The following is a 19,803-nucleotide window of genomic DNA, read 5'->3' as shown; positions in this document are numbered from 1 at the left end:
CCACGAGGTTCAAAATACTAAAGCCTGCCTTTCTAAGAGTCCACATCTCAAACATTGCATAAAGAAACTGATTTAAATTGTAGATGATTGAATACACAAAAGATAAGGTATTTCGGTATCTAAAATAAACTGAAATACAATGAATGCAATTTTCAGAAATAGAGAAAATACAAAAATTATAAAATTTGTAAATTCCATTTTACAAATGGTGGTTTAATTACAAAATGAAGCATTTTCCTCTCTGACTTGAGCTACTGGCTTGTGCCAGATATTACCATAGCCTTTTATATACTAACAATCAAGTCATGTCAATTAAAAAGTTTTTAATTATTTTGTGCCTTTTTATCTATCTGTATATAGACACTTGTATCTATTTGTAGATAGATATACACATATATACCCACATACATAGTTTATGCTGGTTTTCTATTTTCTGTTCATATCTTGATCTTCTATTTTCAGAGTTTATTAATGTTCCCATTGAGAGTGTTATTGTAGCAAAATCCTGATAGCCAGACTTGACAAGGAAATCCTGCAGTGCTATGAGTTTTGATTCATGACTCATTGCCGCCCTAGGATTCTCAGATTAAAAGTGCTACGGAAACATACAGTGCATCTTTCTTACATACTCAAGGCACAGTGCACAGCCCTTCTGCATGCTGCAGCTGAGCTTGGCTGCTCTCTGCTAAGCATCAAGACATCATGTTTCCAAAGAGATTGCATTGCCCTGATGACTATTGCAATTCCTCAAAGAATTGTTATTTTCTTTAAGTTTTCGTTTCCTAGAAATGGAATGAGCTATTACTTAAGACCAAAATCTATCTGTAAAATAATTTTAGTCCAATGTTCCCAATACATTATTAAATTATTTTAAAGGCTAAAGCCAGGAAAAAGCCCAAACTTCTATGTTGTTCCTTTCAACCAATAGATACCAAGAATTAGTGAAATTCTTATCCACTACAACCAATACAGCCCAGTTAAGGAAAAAAAAAAAAACTTGCTATTTTTCTGTTTCTTGTAAAGTACATACTTCAATAGGTTTGCAAAGCATGAAGGCCCAAAAATAGCCTGTATTTTTTTCCACAGAAAATCTAAAATTAGCAACTTCTTATTTCCAATCTACAAGGGGATTTTTCCCCCCAGAAAGTCATTTATCAATTTAAAACTAAGCAGATAAGGGCATGAATATGCACACATCTAATAAAAATGTTCTAATAAGAGGATTAAGAAAACATAGATGTTCATTTGCATTCTAGTGGGAAATACTTTTAGTCTTAAAAATTTCCAAAGCTGTTATTTCAGAAATCTGGAGAGCCTCTCTCTTTCTTTCACTTTCATCAAGTAATGCCAACCAACTAGATCCAGGAATCTTTGATTTGAATTTTTTTCTAAAACTGAAAGCAGAAACTTTCCTATGGAGAATCCACATTTTGGAAACTCTGTGAGGCACTGGTCCTATTAATATCAATTAATTAATCTTGAGAGCTTAGTAGATAGCTTATTGAGCTATTAGAAGAAAAGCTATTGTCTTCATTTATGCATAATATGAATGTTATTGTTCATGTTATAATTAACATAGATACTTGAAGAATTTTAAACCAAGAAAATAATTAAATAAAATGTTAAAAGTCTGTGAACAAGGCAATCATGTAGTTCTTTTAGAATTCAGTGACTGGATAAAGTTTTTCTTTTTTGAAAAACACTGTGCTTCCTCTTTTCTGATTACTATGATAAGAAAACTCACTATGTTTCTCTTTCTGACTTGGCTGCCAGGAAGCTCAGGGCTGAACTAAGGGCCCATTTACTGTAAATGCTTTCCTGCTGATATTTAAGCATATTCTCTTCACTTATTCATTTATTTTAGTTCATGATTATTTCTATTTCATTATGCCAATGTATCTAAATTCTATATGTATGGAAAGAAGCTGGGAGGTCATCAATTTCAACAAGAAATTCATTCCAAACCATTTATTGTGTAACCACTACGAGTCAGGCACTATTCTAGAGGATGCGGATGTAGTTTGTTAAAAGATGATTTTCACAAGAGAAGTGAATATATCTAACTGTATCCTTAAGAGAGAGAAAAAACCTGCCAATCAAACCAACTTCAAGAAAACAGAAATTTCAAAGAATTTCCTTAAAAGAAAAGCCTGCCAACATCAATTTAACTTTCACAAAGAGGAAGTTAATATAGTGAATGTAGTTATCTTCTGACTTGCTTTCACAGGGTTATGAAAACTCATTACTTAGCTATATGACCCTCTTCTCAAGGGTTTGGCAATAAAACCAGCCTTCATCCTGGGGCATGTGCTAAGCAGTAATAACACCACTCATGAAATAAAAGCTTCCAAATAAATTACCCCTTAAAAACAGAGGTCAATTTAAACATTCTAACTTCCAGGAAAGGGGGCTTTGGGTCTAAGATTTCCTACCTTGGAGCTTCTGATGCAACAAATAAGTAGCACCTACTGGGGCAAGCCAAGAAACTCGATGCACTTCGCATGGCTGACCAGGCAAGAATAAGTGTTAACCGGTGAAGCAGTTCCCTTTATATAGATGACTTCAAGGTTGGTGGGCTCAAATTTGCCCTTGCTTTCAGGTTTGTTTTGCTTTACTGGTTTGCAAATACATGTTGCACAGTGCTCCTAAGTTGGCCTGCATGCCGCCAGCCTGATGTGGAGGAAGGTATTCAAACTTAGAAGGATCTTGCCCTTGGCCTCCACTCTCAGGCCCCAGCGTTCTCGCTCACTTTAAAGCTGCCAGATCCCAATAGCCTTGTAAGGAGGGAAGGCAGCCCAACAAGGCTGCCCACAGATGCACGTGCTTGTCACCTGCCCCAGCAATTGCAAATGGACTAGCAGTTCTCAGGGCAACATGCTTGCCTTCCCTTTGCAAGAGAAAGCTGTGTAAATAATTATTACATTTCAGATAGGGCAAATTATTGGACTTCTCGATTTGAACTATGGGGAGAGGGCTTCTCAGACTAACATAAATGTCTTTAAATAACAGCTGCCTGTATTTCATCCAGAAACTAAGTTAACACTTTTTAAAGCGGTGTCATGCTTTGGTGACTTTCTAAGAGAAGCCAAACACTGGAGAGGCTGACGCTTTTTAAGTAACTGTAAGCAGCATCTCAAAGGACTCAGAGAAGCCACAAATAACAAAGTCTGACAATTGATCTAGAAAAATCAGAGTGCTCTAATTAAGAAAAAAGCAGACCAAGAAGAATTTTTTTAAAAATCCCAGATTCGTGTCCAAAATGCTGTAAGGGGAATTTTAGAATTACAGCAAGGTAATCACTTCATCATTTTGTGCCACAAAACTCAAATTTTGTGGGACAAGATAATACTGGGTCAAGATCCCCAGACTTATAAATACAGATGCAAAAACTGTAACTTTACATTAAATGGGTGGGGGAAGAGTTGGGGAGCGGAATCAGGACCGCTGAGCCGGATGTTTCCAGTTCTCGGCATTCGCAGATGCGCGGAACACAGACGGGATGATCAATTTTGGGAAGGCGGTCGATTCTCCCCTCCTCCATTGCCTTTAGATCCGTCGTCCTGGGCTTTCTTTCCTAATGGCATTTCGTTTCTAGGAAAGTCCCTCATATCTTTCGGTCTAATTACCTCATTGTACAAATCTTTGAAAAGGAAAGAACTTCGGCTCGCTCTGCGCGCTGACATCTTTTCTTCTGCCTGGTCTCTCAGTAAGCCTGCAACCAACTTTCGCTGAAAAGGATGTAGCTGAAGGGCGATGAGGCTTGAAATCCCGCCGTTCTCCTCTCATTCTCTCTTTTCTTTCTCTCCACATTCGCCACCCCCACACCTTCTCCCCTCCCCCGACCATCTTCGACCGTTTTTAAGTATGCTCGGGCGTTTTAAAGAGTTTCCTCCCTCTGTTTCTCCCTCTGATCCGAGAGGCACTTTCAGTGGAAGGCAGACCATAGCAGGCGCCTGACCTGGGCATAGGCAAATGGAATACTTGAGAGGAGTAGAGCTAATTGAAAAATCTCGTGCTGCCTAATTGCGATTAAGTATTTCGCAGATAAGTGAGCATATTATTCTTTTGATAGTGTTCAAAACTCCAGTCTTTTGCCCTTTGCATTCTTGTGTATTTAACAGACTTATATAGCGCTTACCATGTACCAGGCACTGTTCTAAACGCTTTTAAAATATGACCTTCTTTGCTTAAAAAATATCTTTGAGACATTAACTCCGAGTGTGCTTTTCGAACGTTCCCGCTATATTTTTCCTTATAACATGGTACAGCGGTTATCTTCAAAGAAAAATATGCAAAAACTTTAGTTGCTACTTTATTGCAAGCAAACCATTTCCCTCTTTGAAATTTTTTTCAATTATTGTAATCAAATACACTAGTATAGTGAGGAAGAAAATTTTTTTCTTTCAAGACGATCTCAGGTTTTGCCTCTGGCGTTTGCAAGCGCCGGCTAATTTGCTCGCGTGGCAAACGTTAATTGCACCTGTAGGCGTTCGCTTTCAGAGAAACTTGCAGCCCTCGCTGAAAGTTGTGCTGGTCGAGTTCGCGCCAGGCCGGCTGCGGCGCGTTCCCCTGTGGCCTGTGCGGACTGGCCACTGGCACATGCGCCTTGGAGGTGGAGCGGGCACCTCGCGCGCGTCGGGCTCATCACTCGCAGGGCGCGGGGATCTGGAGGGGGTGGCGTCTGGAGAGGTCTGAGCAGGTGGGGGCCGCGCCGGCTCAGCTCAACGCACCGCGCTCAGGCCGCCGGCGGGGCGGCGAGCAGAGGCCCGGAGACCTGAGCGGGCCGGCCACCCGCCCTGAGGCCGACAGCCGAGCTAGGGGGGTCACCGCCCCCCGCGGCCCCGCCGTCTGACCTGACCTGGTCCACTCCCACCAGGCCCCGTCCGGCCCCCGCCAACTGTGTACTTTGCCCGGGGTTACTTTTCAGAAGTCAGGATGGAACGTTTCGGGTTTCTGTTCACACGGTTATTGCAGGCACCGCGGTGGGGACCGCACAAAAGAGACGAGGGCGTGTGGGGAAGGGGTTTTGTGTTTTAATGAGGGCTTAACACGCTGGCTGCAGGTCCTTCCTGCTCTCCCCGAGCCCAACCTCCGCCCGGGCCCGGTCCTTTCACGTCGCATCCTTTCCTCTGTTCCTCTCCGCCCCGTGCCGGTCTTGCGTGGAGAGAGAATGGAGCGTCAAAGGGACGTCCTAAGCAGATCCCCCCAAATATGACTCCGTCCGTGGCGGAGGGCCGTGGTGATGGACAGACGCCCCCTTCTCAGAGGCTTTTCTCCACTCAGCACGGAGCTGTCCCGGCGCAACGAAGGGGAGTCTCCGGCTCGACCCGGACCGACCCGCCGCCCGCTCGGTCTGCTCAGCTCCTGCCCTCCGGAGGCACACCGGCGCAGCCTGTCCAAAATTGCAGGCACCGCGGCGCATGCAGAAAAAAGACAGCTTGAAAACATGTTTTGAAAGCTCTTGTAGAGTTTCTACAACCCACGTTGTTCAATGCTCTAAAAACTGGACACGAATTCGTACTTTAGAACAATTCAACTTCCAAGAGCGATTTTTTCACGTCCGGAATCCTAATTAACTCTCCCGCTGCGACTGCACACATCAGGGGGAGTGGAGAGTTGCAATTATCTGGATACTCCAAGCCCGAAAAAGTCGAACTTGAAAAACGACTAAAACTGTGCCCTGAAATACCCGCACTATTGCTCTAGTCCTGCCTGCCACCAGAGTAGACACAACCGCAGCCCACGGGCTACTCGGCGGGACCTACTCTCCACAGCCCCACTGGCCTAATGGAAATAACTGATGGAGAGCAAATCCAAAGTCCTAGGGTGGCCGACCTCTCAGACCCTCCGACCGCCAGCGGTTAAGTACCTGGTCGGGGAAACTCACGTCCTTATCTGTTCACAGCCCAGAGGCCGCGGAAGGAGCCTCGGGAGTTGCCAGAGAGAAAAGCAACTTTGATTTAAGGTTTTCAAAAACCCCAGAGAGCAAATGTGACCGCCAGGGTCAGCCAGTCAGCACTTTTGGTCCAGACAAGGGATAGCCGAGCGGGGCGCTTCGGTTAAGCCGCGGCGCCTCCCGACGTCACACACGCTCGCTCACACTCAGCCACGCGCTTGGGGTTAGTGTTCAAACACAAGACCGCAACTTCACCGGCAGACGGCGGCGAGCGGAGGAGGGCCCCAGCCCGAGCGCGGAGCCCACCCCCAGCCGGCCCGCCTCCGCCTCCGCCGCGCCCGCGCCCGCGCCCGCGCGCTTCCCCGCTGCCGCCGGCGACCTCCCCCCGCCCGCGCGCAGACTCCAGCGCCCCAGGTGCGCGGCCGCGTTCCCACGCCTGGGCCGGAGCCCCGCGGCGGGCATTGGCGAGCGCGGCCCCGCCCCCCCGCCCCAGCCAATCGCGGGCCACGCCGACCCCCGAGGAGGCGTTGCTCGGGGGGGCGGGGGAGCCTGCGCGCGGGAGGCGGGCGAGGGGGCCCCGCCCGCGCGGGGGGGGCGTGGCCGGCGCCGGCTCCTGCGGCCGCGCTGGGCTGCGGCGTGGGAAAGAGCGGCGAGGAGCCGACCGCGTCGCCGCCGGAGCCGCGCCTGCCGGGCCCGGGGAGGGAGGGAGGGAGGAGGCAGGCGGGGAGGGCGCTGCGCCCGCGCGGTCCTCGCCGCGATGAAGCGCCCTTGCGAGGAGACGACCTCCGAGAGCGACATGGACGAGACCATCGACGTGGGGAGCGAGAACAATTACTTGGGGTGAGCGCGCGCTCGGCGGGAGCTGTCCGGAGCCCGGGGCGTCGGGAGCTTTGTGCACGAGCGGCTCCTTGGAGATCCCGAGGCTCCTCTCCGCGCGTCCTAACGGAGCGGGGAAAGTTCTGCCCCAGAAACTTGGAGCGGTGGGCGCTCTGGGAGCGTGCGTTGGGGTGGGGCGAGGGCTGTCGGGTTTCGCTGTAGGGGTGGGGCGGAGAGGTCGGGGGACGCGGCTGAGAGAGAACGCAGGAGTGGGCGAGGGAGGGTCCCCGGCTGTCAGCGTGGGGCGCGCGGACAGGCAAGTCCCGGAGACCGGCGACGCCCCCGCCACTGAAGTTGTGTTTGGAAGCACTTTCAACATGGGCCGGGTGAAAAGAGAAACAGATTGATTTTTACTTTTAAAGGGACTTGAGAAATGACTTGCTTTTTTTTGAGAAATGAAAGCAATTTGCGATGTCAAGGCCGAGTAGCTTGAGCTTTCCAGGTTGGCCGTGTGTGGCTTGGCTGACGGGAGAGTGAGTGACAGATGTAAGGATCGTTTAGGGCATCGTCTCTTTGACTGCTTGTTCTTAAATCTGGAAAAGATCGGGGTCGTGATCACAGAAGCCAGACCTCCACTTTCCAGTGACAGAGGGAGATTACCGAGGCATTTTAGTGCCAAGGCGGGTCAAGTGATAATTGCTTCTAATTGGCATCCCCAGAAGCACCTTAATTATTTATCTGTCACTCAACGAGCAAAATTCTTCCTGCCTTTGGAAAACTGATTTTATTTCAATTTTGTCGTTCTAATACGTACAGACCAAAGCCTGACATCAGCGAACGCAAAGATATTTACATGAAACGTTGTTTGCAAAGTAACTTCGAATTATTAAAGTGTTGTTGTGTCATCTTAGAAAATGAGGTCTGAAAAACAGAAGATGTGTCATGTGAAAGGCGAAACCCGTTGAAAAGGGGTGGGAATGAGGGGGACAGTGAATTCAGAAATAAGATCCAGAAGTGAGAAGGTGAGGTAATAAGAACCCGGTGTGTGCAACATTTCTAAAATGAAGGAGAACAAATAGCAGGAACCTGGAGAATTTGAGAACAGAAAGAAGCGTAGTCTCCATGAATTATGAAGAGAAACAGATACAAACTAGAAAGGATCGTAAAAATTACGTGACAAAATATTGGTTGGTTGAGCTTTCAATATAAAATATCTCTTCATTAGGAAACTCACGATGGATTGCAGCTTCTAGAGCGTTAAGCTTAGATTGAAGGCTGAGAGAGATTCACCTACAGTTTCATTTTCAAAGTAAAACATTTCCCTCGTAGTTGATCTCATTTTAATTTCCCTACCAATGGCGTATTTAATCCGGGGCATTCTTTTGGAAGATTAGTCTGCAAAACATTAAAATTTGTCGGTTTTTTTCCTGTTGTGAGATATGACTAATTGAAGTTTGGAAATAGATAACTTCTGTTTACTTTAAACATTGCGTCTAGGGACAACAGTTTGACGTGACGACTATATCTGTTCGATAGTGTGCTAAGCATGGCCTTTATTTTAAAATAGCTTTGCCTTGTTCACTGTGTCTGATGGAGAGAGGCGGGGTGATGCTATTCGGGATTAGATGACTTTGAAGAAACGTTTATGAGTGGAACTAGGCAGTACTAATAGCTCACTTCTCACCCTGACTGCCCATGATTATTTCACTGGGAAACCAAATAAAAGTCTAGGGGCGGTTTTGCCAATGGATTTGGCATCTGGATAATCCTGAAAATTTAAAAAAAAAAAAAAAGCGGGGCATGATTTCTACCTGAAAAAAGGTAAGGGCTGAATGCAAAGTATGTTCAGGGTAAAGCAAGAATTAAGAATAAAATCGCACGGACCGGAACTGTGCCATCTCTCTGAATACTTAATGTGTGCCATCGAGTGCCCAGAAGAAAGCATTTTTATGTTAATTCGGCACCTGACATACTCTTCCTATTTCTTAGGCAAAGTACTAGCTCTGTGATTAGATCGAATTCTCCAACAACAACATCTCAAATTATGGCAAGAAAGAAAAGGAGAGGGGTATGTGGTTTTTTTCTTTTTATTTCATGTAATCCAGCCGAATGTGTAACAGTTGTATTTTTCCATTATGAGGAAGTTTATCATGTGTGTATTCATAAACTTTCATTGCTGTTTTGCTTTCTTTGGGATAGATAATAGAGAAAAGGCGTCGAGATCGGATAAATAACAGTTTATCTGAGTTGAGACGGCTGGTGCCAACCGCTTTTGAAAAACAAGTAAGCTACCCTCAGCCCTAACCACCTCAACCAAAAAGTTCAAAAAAATCTGATTCTCTCATCTGGGAATGTGGGTTGTTGTTAAAGCTCATTAAAATAATAGTGTATGTGCCCTGATCTGGTACAGAGCAGCTATTTCAATAAAATGCTTTGTTGTGGCAAAACTATTAAAAACATAATCCATCATGAAGTTGAAAACCATTCCCATTCTTCAGCTTATTTTCCCCTGAAGGGTAACAGTGTGCATGCTTTCTCTCTTCTTTCTATGAATACCAGTAGTGGTTTTGTTTAAAACCAAGCCGTATGTAGAATTCTTAAAAAAAAAAAAAAGATGTGAAATTTCATCTTTGTCTCAAACTGTTAAAAAAAAAAAAAAAAAAGAGTAGCCTTTCTATTTTAAAAGTAAGCAAAGCCCAGGAAGTAACATCTCTAGTTCTGTTTCCTAACTAATAATAATAATAAAATTTCTTTACCAAGCCACTTGGTTTCATTTTTAATCGCTGGGTGAATAGAATGATATTTGAGTTGGGGCATCTCTTTTGGAAGTTTGGTAAAAATCAAACTAGCCATAAATGCCCCTTTTCAGAATTCAGGTATTCCTTTACAAAAAAAAAAAAAAAAAGATTTTGCACAGTTATAAAAGTAGGAAGCCAAGTGTTTAAATCTTCCTTTGTCGTTTTGGAAAAGTTTGGTTTCTCCTGCCGCCATGGCTAATGGCACAGACTTCTAAGAGCATCTTTCAAAGAATACGGGATCATACCCTTGTTGAAAATACTTTCAATTTAATTCAAATAGGGTATAAGACAGCAGTTGTTTGTTTATTCCATTTTGCTGTTTAGTTCATGAACCACAAACATTATAAAGCAAGCCCTACAATGCCTTTGGACATTATCCAGAAACTGCAGTTTTGTTATTAGTCACTTTCACTGAAACTCCTGTCCATCTGCATGGAAAGTTGAACATTGACAGAAGTACAAGATGCAATATGCTATGGATTATACATTTTTAAGAGAAAAGAGACACCCATTCTATATGCTGAAACTATCTTTGATAAGCTAAATATAGTAAGGAAATTCTAGCTTTGATTACTAGCATTTTCAATGACAATAGGCTGAAAATGAAAATGCCAGTCATCAGTGATGTTTTTACTTTGAGTGCCAAAACGTCTACAGTTATGAGGAACAGTCAGTTTGGTGATTTTTTTTTTCTTGGTTTGTTGGACATTTTTCTAAAATGTTGACTTAAAACAAACCTTAAAAGCTGGCCTCAGTTGTTTGGCAGTCAGTTGCCATAAACACAGGCTTTCCCATTTGCTGAACTTGGCTACCGACCCTAGTGAGCTGGCCCTGTCACAATATGATTAGAACAGTGTTCTTTCGAGCAGTTTAAATAACTCTGGCACTCTCGCCACGGACGGGGTGCTGATAATTTTCACCAAACAAGTAAAGCATAGGAACCTGAAATAAACTTCAATGTCCTTTTCAAAAAGACATATTGATTTAATTATGTAGCTCTTCCAGGAAATTAGAAGCCACCCACAGCCCTCTGAGACCGTTTGAGGTGGCACATTTGTATTTCAATTGGTTTCCAGAGGTTGCCTTGTTTTAAGGAGGGGGGACATAAAAATACATTTCTAAGACAATTTTATAAAGAACTATTTTAAAGGGTTCAAATATCTTTAAGCACTTATGATGCTTATTAGATAAGTAGTACAGTTTGCCGTCTTGTTTATGGTCTTGGAATTCACAGTGACACCTGCTGGTAATTATTAGGGAGAAAAACGTAAAAGTAAAGACAGAATTTTCTGTTTTTGAAAACTCCTAACAATAATTTTCTAAGATCCCATGTCCTTATCCTCCAGAGCTGGGTTCACCCGACCTAGGCTTCAGTGTTATTTAAGACTACTGGATGTGCTGTAATAAAATAAAGTTTATGATTAACCAAGGTAGGGATTAGATGCAAAGTTTGAGATTTTAGCAATTGTAATAGTTTTGGAGTATACTTAGGAGTATAATTATTCTTATGATAAAATTATTTATTATGCCTTTTAGTCTTTAAAAGTCAAAATGGCAAGTATCTGTCATTAGGTGTGACACAGTAATTAGTGTTTTCATGTAAAGTTTGGAAAGAATTCAGATTTCTCTGTGAAAAAATTTAATTTAAAATTTTCTAGTGGGAGGGAAAATTGAAAATTCAGTGTAAAATATTCCAAATTAGTTTCCCTAGGACTTATAAGACTTTCTTCTTTGTTTATTAAGGGATCTGCAAAGTTAGAAAAGGCTGAAATATTACAAATGACAGTGGATCATTTGAAGATGCTTCAGGCAACCGGGGGTAAAGGTAAGTTAGTGACTTCATTTTTTCCCCCTTCCCACCTTTCTCTTTTCATTTTTTCCCCCTAAGATTGTAGGGAAGTCATAGTTGAAGAGTTCTTTAACAAGCTGAGATAGGAGATCCCAGATTAAAGCCGTGGAAATCAATGCTAATGGCAGGATTGAACTCGTGGGAAAGAACTTCTGGAACAAAAGAAGCACTTGACCCTGGGCTTGTGTTTGCTTTCATAATACTGTGGGAGTAAAGCTTCATTCACGGCAGCCTGGTCCGAGATTTGTTTGGGACCTCAGAAGCGCATGCTGGAATCTGTGCAGAGAGACAAAACAAACACCCAAACATAAACAGGAGGTTAGAGGCAACCTCTTCTTCTTTCCCTTCGCCTGAGCCCCCCTTCAAACAGAGCTGGGACCTAATATAATGCAGCTATTCCAAAGGAAGTGACTCTAGAATTATCTTCATTGTTGTTTGCAGATTTGGGTCGGTCTTGGATTTAGAGCAGACAGAACATTTGAAGTGCTGGTAGTGAATCTCTGTGCTAGAAACCATGCACAGAGCAGTCATTCCTGTGGAGAGCAAAGACAAGCAGGTGCCCACTGCCCAGTGCCCTGGAGAGGAGTCCTCTGCACTGGATAGTGATGTGGGGAAGGATATCCAGGGGGTCAGGAGAGACCGTCACCTTGTGCTAAAAATTATAGACTTGAGATCCTGAAAGCTGTAATACTCATTCAGATTTCATTATCCACTTCTCACACATCACTTAGACTTGATTTTGCCCTTTTGTATCTTTTTCGCCCTTCAGGTTAAGCCTTTGCTATTCATCATAGCCAAGGGTGTTATTCAATATATTTGACGACTGGGTAAGGACAGAGTACCACAAGGGGCTGAGCGCTGTAACTACACCCTGGACGTGTCTCTGTGCTCAACATTAGCCTTTTATGACAGTACCATAGATTGCTGTAGATCAGAGCAGGGGCAGGGCATTGGAGGGAGGCAGCTGTTCTCCTGTTGGTATGGAAGTATTTCAGTATTTAACTCCAGCAGGGCCATGCTGCTGAGGATCTGTGGGACCCAGCCCTGCCCTTCACCATCTTTTACCTGTGTCAGGTGGAGGGTGGTCACTGCACAGGGAAGCCCACACAGTGTCACTTACCTTCAGTTGCACTTCTCAAGGAACCATCCTGAATGAGTGGGCATGAAATTGTGTTTTCTGCTCATCGAAATGTAACCCCAACCATAGGATGCAAGCATTCTTCCATAATAGAGAAGAGAACTGGATGAAATGGTAGAAGCCAGCCGTCCAGCCCAGCTTGGCCACTGCCTCGCCTTTGACCTGAGACAGAAGTGCTCTGCTGCACTGTGAGGCCACACTAGCACTCTGAGCTCTAAAGACCTCCCCAGCCCCGTGATTCTGTCTCTGCATTTGCTCCCTCAGGATATTAGGAGACTGACTGAATTTCTGATGGTGCGAGAAAGGTTGTTTGATTGCTCTACCTCCTTTGGCGTTGTGAGCCACAAGGCTAAGAATTCTTATCAGGGTTTCAGATATTTGGCATGAGCTGTACTTCTAAAGAGTAATATTGTTCTTATGCCTTATTATAAAAACTAAGTTCCATCTTGGTTGTTATTCTTGGCTACCTGAACAGTCCTAAAATTCATCCCAGAATAGTTTATGAACAGACATTTCCAAGCAGGCTCCATGCTCATCGGCTCACTGCCAGGTCCTTAGGTCATACACAGCAGAATGTGTGGGCCTTGAAGAAGGGAGGCTGGCAGTGTGGGCCCGCATCGTCCAAGACTCATAATGGTTATGGGGTCCTCATAGTGCCGTGGCGAAGGTCATGGACTCTGCAGTTGGGCTGCCTGGTTTCAAATCTTGCCTCTGCTATTTATTAGCTCTGTGACCCTGGGTAAATTACTAACCCTCTCTGAACCCCAGTTTCCTCACCTGTAAAATGAGGACAGTGATAGTGTCCGGCTCACAAGGTTGTTGTGAGTTTATTCACTTAAAGCTGTAGGGCACAGAGGAAGTGGTACGGACCTGTGTGCTATTATTATTGACCCAAGATCCAGTTACAGGAGACAGCTGCTCATCATCATTTCCCTCTGCATTCAGCAATAGGATGGGAACCACATAATTTATATTCCTTAAGATGCAACAGAGAACTCAGCCATATGTAATAACATATAGCTGGCAAACCATAAATTTTAATTACTCCATGCCCACCCATGAGAGTTCTTGGAAGCTCCTGGGGTTCCAATTCCGTTGGTTCATTCTTTGTTGCAGTCTATTATGGTATTAAGTAGTTCCTCGAGAGAATTTAGTACAGTAACCTAAATTTCTAAATCTCTCTGGGTTTCTGGATTCTGTCAACTCTGATGATTACTCCCTCCTTTTCTCATGGAAGTTGGAAGTCTGCAGAGCCCTCCAGAGAACGCTGAGGGCGCTTACGTGAAATCTTTCCGTGGGGGCGTCTTCTTCAGGAAGAGCTTTCCCTGCTAATCCCAGGGTTTTGTTGCTAACTACGCTGAAGTCCTGGGATGATAACTATTTTTATTGCTGATCTTCAACATTTCGTGTTATTCTCTTATATCAGCTTTGGACTGTTGTTGTTACTGTTTTAGTGGTGTATATTTTTGCCCCAGATGTCGTTTTTGAGACTTCCAAATTTCTGTTGGAATTCTAGCTTTAGGACTTTGAATATTGTGACTGTTTTCTAAAGTGCTTTGATTATAGAATAAGATAGTCTATTAATAGATGCTAAATGAAACAGGTAATGCATCGATCTGCAAAAAAAAAAAAGATAACGTAGTAAATGCCTTAGGTGAAAATAACCTTGTTTGATATTTCTCATTTAGGTATATACACATCCCAAAAGTGAGTAGACTAAATTTTAATTGGAAAATTGCTTTAAAAAAAGTTGCAAATGAGGAAGAATCTGAAAAGGATATGTTTATACATATTAGAGGTCACTAATTTAATTTGGTGATATTTCCCCAAGTGTCAGATTATCATCGGTACCCTAAATTGGCACTGATAATAATCAGACATTACTATTTTCTATTCTAATATATTATCTTTGCACAAAAAAGTGATTCTCATAAATGTGACCCAGCTCCACCCACTTTTATGTTAGTAACCATAGGTGTGGGTATTGGTACATATATACCAACACAATTAATATGCATTTTTTTCTTGGGTAGATGCCAGGAAAAAGTAAGCTAACCAATGAGGGAAATATATATTTGAACTTCAGGAAAACTAGGAGTTATTGTAATCTCATATCAGTAAAGGAGCCTTATATTGCCTGATAGAAAAATAAGATCTTCAAATTAGTAACAAAATTTTTTTAAAAACCATTTTTCTCTCAATTTTTTTTCATACAAAGTAATGACAAGACGTTTTCACTTTGTGGATAAAAAACACTGTGAGTCAAGAAGCATTTATGAGATTCTAGCACATTTCTGAAACAGCCCTCAAGCTGCTAAGATGCATTTCACATCTCTGTTATAAACGCCAGGCGGATGAGGGTGTCTCAGATAAGCCCTTTAATCTCCAACTCATGTGACAGAGACAGAGAGACTGGCACTATGTGTTAGCATGAACAAGTTTTGTAGGGAATTTCACTATCCCACAGTACAAAAGGAAAGATACCTTTTTTTTTTCTCAAAGTGTTTGAAACACAGATGGTCTCAATTTTTTCTGCACTGTGACATTTGGTTGCAAGGACAACTATCATCTATAGCCTTGCCCGAGTTGTGAATTGCACAAGTGAATTGCAAAGTACGCTTTCTTAACTTCTGCAAACATTACAACCCTAAGTAGCTGACAATGTTTTCAGAAAGGATCATCATTCTACTTAAATCTCTGAAGGACAGAGTGGAACATAGGTGGTAGTTACTCTTAGTAATGGTATTGTTTTCTTTTTCACTCTTTCTTCTGGTCCGCCTGTGCTCAAACCCTGCCTTAGGCTACTTTGATGCACATGCTCTTGCCATGGACTTCATGAGCATCGGGTTCCGAGAGTGCCTAACAGAGGTGGCGCGGTACCTGAGCTCGGTGGAGGGCCTGGACTCCTCGGATCCACTGCGCGTGCGCTTGGTCTCTCATCTCAGCACGTGTGCCTCGCAGCGGGAGGCGGCGGCCATGACCTCCTCCTTGGCCCACCACCATCACCCCCTCCATCCGCACCACTGGGCAGCGGCCTTCCACCATCTCCCCGCAGCCCTGCTCCAACCCAACGGACTCCATGCGGCGGAGTCAACGCCTTGCCGCCTGTCCACCACTTCAGAAGTGCCTCCTGCCCACGGCTCCGCTCTCCTCACGGCCACCTTTGCCCACGCAGATTCTGCCCTTCGGATGCCATCGACGGGCAGTGTCGCCCCCTGCGTGCCACCTCTCTCCACCTCTCTCTTGTCCCTCTCAGCCACTGTCCATGCGGCCGCTGCAGCAGCCACGGCAGCTGCGCACAGCTTCCCGCTGTCCTTCGCAGGGGCCTTCCCCATGCTCCCCCCAAATGCAGCTGCAGCGGTGGCAGCGGCCACCGCCCTGAGCCCTCCCTTGTCGGTTTCAGCCACGTCCAGTCCTCAGCAGACAAGCAGTGGAACAAACAGTAAACCTTACCGACCGTGGGGGACAGAAGTGGGAGCTTTTTAAGTTTTCATTGGACTTCTTGCAGTAGTAACTGAATGTCCTTCATTTCTGAGTCAGCTTAAACCCTCTGCACCCCGAAAGTAGCCATACAGATGTCTACAGATCCACAAAGGAGCAATAAAGCTATTTGAGACACAAACCTCACAAGTGGAAATGTGGTATTATCTTTTTTCTCCTTTTTTGTTTAAGGCAGCTTGGTAACTGACATCAGCAACTTCTGAAAACTTCACCCTTGTTTCCATTTAAAAGTTTCCTGGAAAACATATGGACCGTTCCATCCAGCAGTGCATCAGTATGTGTGATTGGGAAGGAAAATGCCCTGACTGAATTCTCTTGAAACTAGATGGAAAAAAATTCGTGTTTCATAAGTGCCTGAGCTAGTAAAGTTTTCTTCTGAACATATAACATTGCACAAGTAAAGAAGAGCATAGAGGTTAGGTTAAGAAAGGAAAGGGACAAGCGTCTTGCATTAGGCTGCAGACATTTTAATACAATGCCAGAGATGAGTACTTTGTTGAAACCAACAGGTTTTTATTGGCCAAAAGGATTGCTGAAAATAATTTTCAACTTGAAAGACCTAGTTTTATCCTAGTTTGCTTTCTCTGTTCAGACTTGCCAAGTGGCAGGTGACATTTAGCAATGCATTGGTATAAGCAATTATTCCATCAATGCTCAGATTAACAAGCATTTCTGCTCTGCCTGCAAACCCCCAGGCACTTTTTGTTCATGGCTCAAAAGATGGTGCTTCTTTATGTAAACCACACGTTTACAGAGTGCACCTAGAAGCATTTGTCTACTGTGTCCCACCAGAGGCTCTTTGATTCATGCCAACTGGAAAACTCGCCATTTTGTAAAAGTTTAGATTAATTTATTCAGTTTCAGTTTGGACTGTTTTTACATATTTGTCCTCTTCAGTTTGTCCTGATAACGTGTACTATCTATTCTTGTCACCTTTTGGGGAGAAGTTGCATTTCTGGAAGTGATGAGACAGGGAGAGGGCATTGGGAAGAGAGAAGCCACAATTTTGAAACGCTCTGTGTTAAACTTTGTAACTGCATTTGATCCCAAATCAAGATGAATGTATGCAAGGGATGTACATAAATTATTTTTGTCCATGCCTAGACTAGTGCTACGTAATAGTGTTTTGGTTTTGTTTTTTTATTTTGTTTAATGACAAAATAATCTCTTAATACATTGAAATTGAGCACATGAGATTTTATGTTTGAAAGATAAAGACACAGCATGTATTATTATGCACTTCATTTCTCTGCTGTGTGGAGAAAGCAATAAACATTATGAGAATGTTAAACATTATGCAAAAGTATACTTTTAAATATTTGTTTTAAAATTACTGTACCTAGTTTTTTTTTGCATTACTTTGTAACCTTTTTCTATGCAAAAGTCTACATGTCACTAATTAAATGAAGTCCTTTTTGACTATTTTTATGTGGAAGATTTACTTTGCAGAATGGAAAGTTGACATGAATTTTAAGTAAGGCCTTCCTTCACTAATAAGTTAAGCCATGGCTTTTCTTTTTCTCTTTCAAAGTCATTTGATATAATTCACAGCTTGCTTGAAAATAGCATTTATCTGAGCTTGTAAATCAATTAAGCATGGGTGGGTATGACATGATTTGGAGGCAGGAAGTGATCAGTTTCCTCTGCCCTTTATTTTTAACCATGGTTCTTGGAAAAGTGCAAATACCAGAACTCCAAATAATAGTGCACCAAACATAGGCTACTAAGCTAGAATGTGTCACACATTTTGTAACTCAAAAGCACTTGTAGAGTGTTTTTGAAACATCACATGCATACAAGGTAGGCATATATGTGCCTCTTGATGATAAATCCTCTGTATCTACCTCAATGGAAAGTTTGTTAGATGCTGTAGAAATTATGCAGATATTCCTCTTTCTTGAATGAAGCCTAAAAGACACTATTTCAGAGTTTCTAAAGCTATTGGGCCAAACATATGAAAAGAATAAAAAGTAATGTTTTTATTATACATATCAATTTTGCTCAAAGTTATATGAAAAAAGTGGGAGGCTTCTTATATTATTTCAGTTTTGAAAAATCAAGCATGGTTTATCTAATTTCTTTTGTCTGTGAGTGGGTAAAAAAAATGAGCAGAAACAGATCAGCATGTTCCTCCTGTCTGTGAACTCCATGGTTATTGTATCTTCAGTTAGCTGTGCTGGAATTAGGTAGCAAATAAAATGGATTTAGTGCTATTTGAAATTTGCTTTTTAATCATGATTTGTGGATAGCAGGCATAGAAATAATTTTTGTTTAGGATCTCATAGCTGATTCTGTGCCTATTGTAATGTCAGCATTCAAAGAATTTCTTTTCGTTTTTTGGAATGTAAACTGTTTTAGAGATCAGGAATTTCTTTCTTTTAAAAATTGGATTAAATGTTTTAAGATAAATCCCCTTCCTTGCTCCTCTCCTCTCTTTCTCTTTCTGTTTGTTTTTTTCTTATATTTCTTTTTTCCCAGTTACATATGGGTTATTACTTTTCAATTTAATTGGTTAAAATATTTGCAAACCAACTTGCCACATAGTTGCTAAGGGTTGTCAGTGTTCCTAAAGATAATCATTGTCGGTAATTTATGTCATTTAAAGTTAATTGGTCCTTGATCAACATTTCACATCATAAGCTTTTAACATCATATTTCCCTCTTTCTATTACCTTTACCATTGAGTTTTTCATCTCCAAGCCAATGTTTTGTGAAAGTGGTGTTCCACCTTTAGGAGTGGTAATTTTCATGTTTGCTACCAAAATAGAAAAAAAAAAAATTGTTCTCATAGTTCAAGGGAAAAAGAACTTTCGTGGTTTGATTTATTGATGGCATTTATTTGTGTAAAAGTTATTCTCAAAGTTAACTCAAAGGATTTTTTGGTAAGAAAAAAAGAGGACATTGTTAGAAATTTAGTTTTCCCCAAATGTTAAAAGCTATATTTATGCCTAATTAGAACAGTTTTGTATCAGTGTGCCAGAAAGCGTTTATTGAATAACTACTGTGTGCCCAGCACTGTGCTGTATACATCAGGTGTTGCATGGTGTGTAGTAGCGCATGAAAGTGTGATCCCACAGCCTGACAGAGGTGTGGCTGCTACCCCGGCTATTCACAGGGACCCTCAAAAGAAGGAGGGGCCCCAAGAGTGAGGAAAGGGATTCTGGGAACTAGTCCAGAGGCTTTTTGCTCTCCTTGGGGTCTTTTGCTATCACAGAAATGCTATTTCCTATCATATTTGAAGAAATCTAAGGGCCTTTTATAGTAACATTGAAACAAAAAAATCCAACTATTAACTAGAGTGGTGGCTCTAGGATCCACACGTACATAGCTAGCATCAATTTTCATGAAGCCTTTTGGATTATCTTTCTTTTGCTAAAAATTAAGTGAACACAAAGTAAGAGAATCACCTTCAGTACCATTATCACAAAGCAAGATGATTCTAAAGTTCCATATTTCCAAGAGTCTGACTCCATCAGTTGGAATATATACTATTGGTTTCAGGCAGTTTTTAAGGAAAAGTGCCACCGCGGCATAACTTTACACATTGATAGAAGACATCCCAATTTCCAGAGAGTAAAAATGAAAAACAAAAATGCATCTTGGATTTGAGGCAATATTATAATATAATATTGTACTCGAATGTGTGATTTAAAAAATCCATGGCTAGAGATTAGCTAGAGAAATGAAGCTGATTTAGCTGACTATAAAAATATCTCCTCGGGATCAGGGCCCAGCCAAAGAATCTGGATTGACTTTGTAATGGCTTAATGATCTAAAGATAAATGTATTTTTTTAAGCTTTTCAT

At 42.5% G+C, this 19,803-nt stretch overlaps 1 protein-coding gene across 2 annotated transcripts; it reads left to right on the top strand.

Annotated features, from left to right (window-relative positions):
* The first annotated feature begins 6,535 nt into the window (after positions 1–6,535).
* HEY2 (hes related family bHLH transcription factor with YRPW motif 2) lies at positions 6,536–18,415 on the top strand. Of its 2 annotated transcripts, none has more exons than XM_046677109.1 (5): positions 6,536–6,736; positions 8,702–8,780; positions 8,912–8,995; positions 11,254–11,335; positions 15,298–18,415. In XM_046677109.1, exons 1-5 carry the CDS (start codon positions 6,654–6,656, stop codon positions 15,981–15,983), a joined length of 1,014 nt encoding a protein of 337 aa, XP_046533065.1. In that variant the 5' UTR covers positions 6,536–6,653; the 3' UTR covers positions 15,984–18,415. The 2 variants fall into 2 exon arrangements, with proteins under 2 accessions (XP_046533065.1, XP_046533066.1); XM_046677110.1 differs by lacking the exon at positions 6,536–6,736 and adding an exon at positions 6,773–8,533.
* The last annotated feature ends 1,388 nt before the right edge of the window (positions 18,416–19,803 follow it).

Source organism: Equus quagga, chromosome 11 (assembly GCF_021613505.1).
Source record: "Equus quagga isolate Etosha38 chromosome 11, UCLA_HA_Equagga_1.0, whole genome shotgun sequence".
Taxonomy (NCBI): domain Eukaryota; kingdom Metazoa; phylum Chordata; class Mammalia; order Perissodactyla; family Equidae; genus Equus; species Equus quagga.
This window is presented reverse-complemented; position numbering and strand designations above follow the sequence as displayed.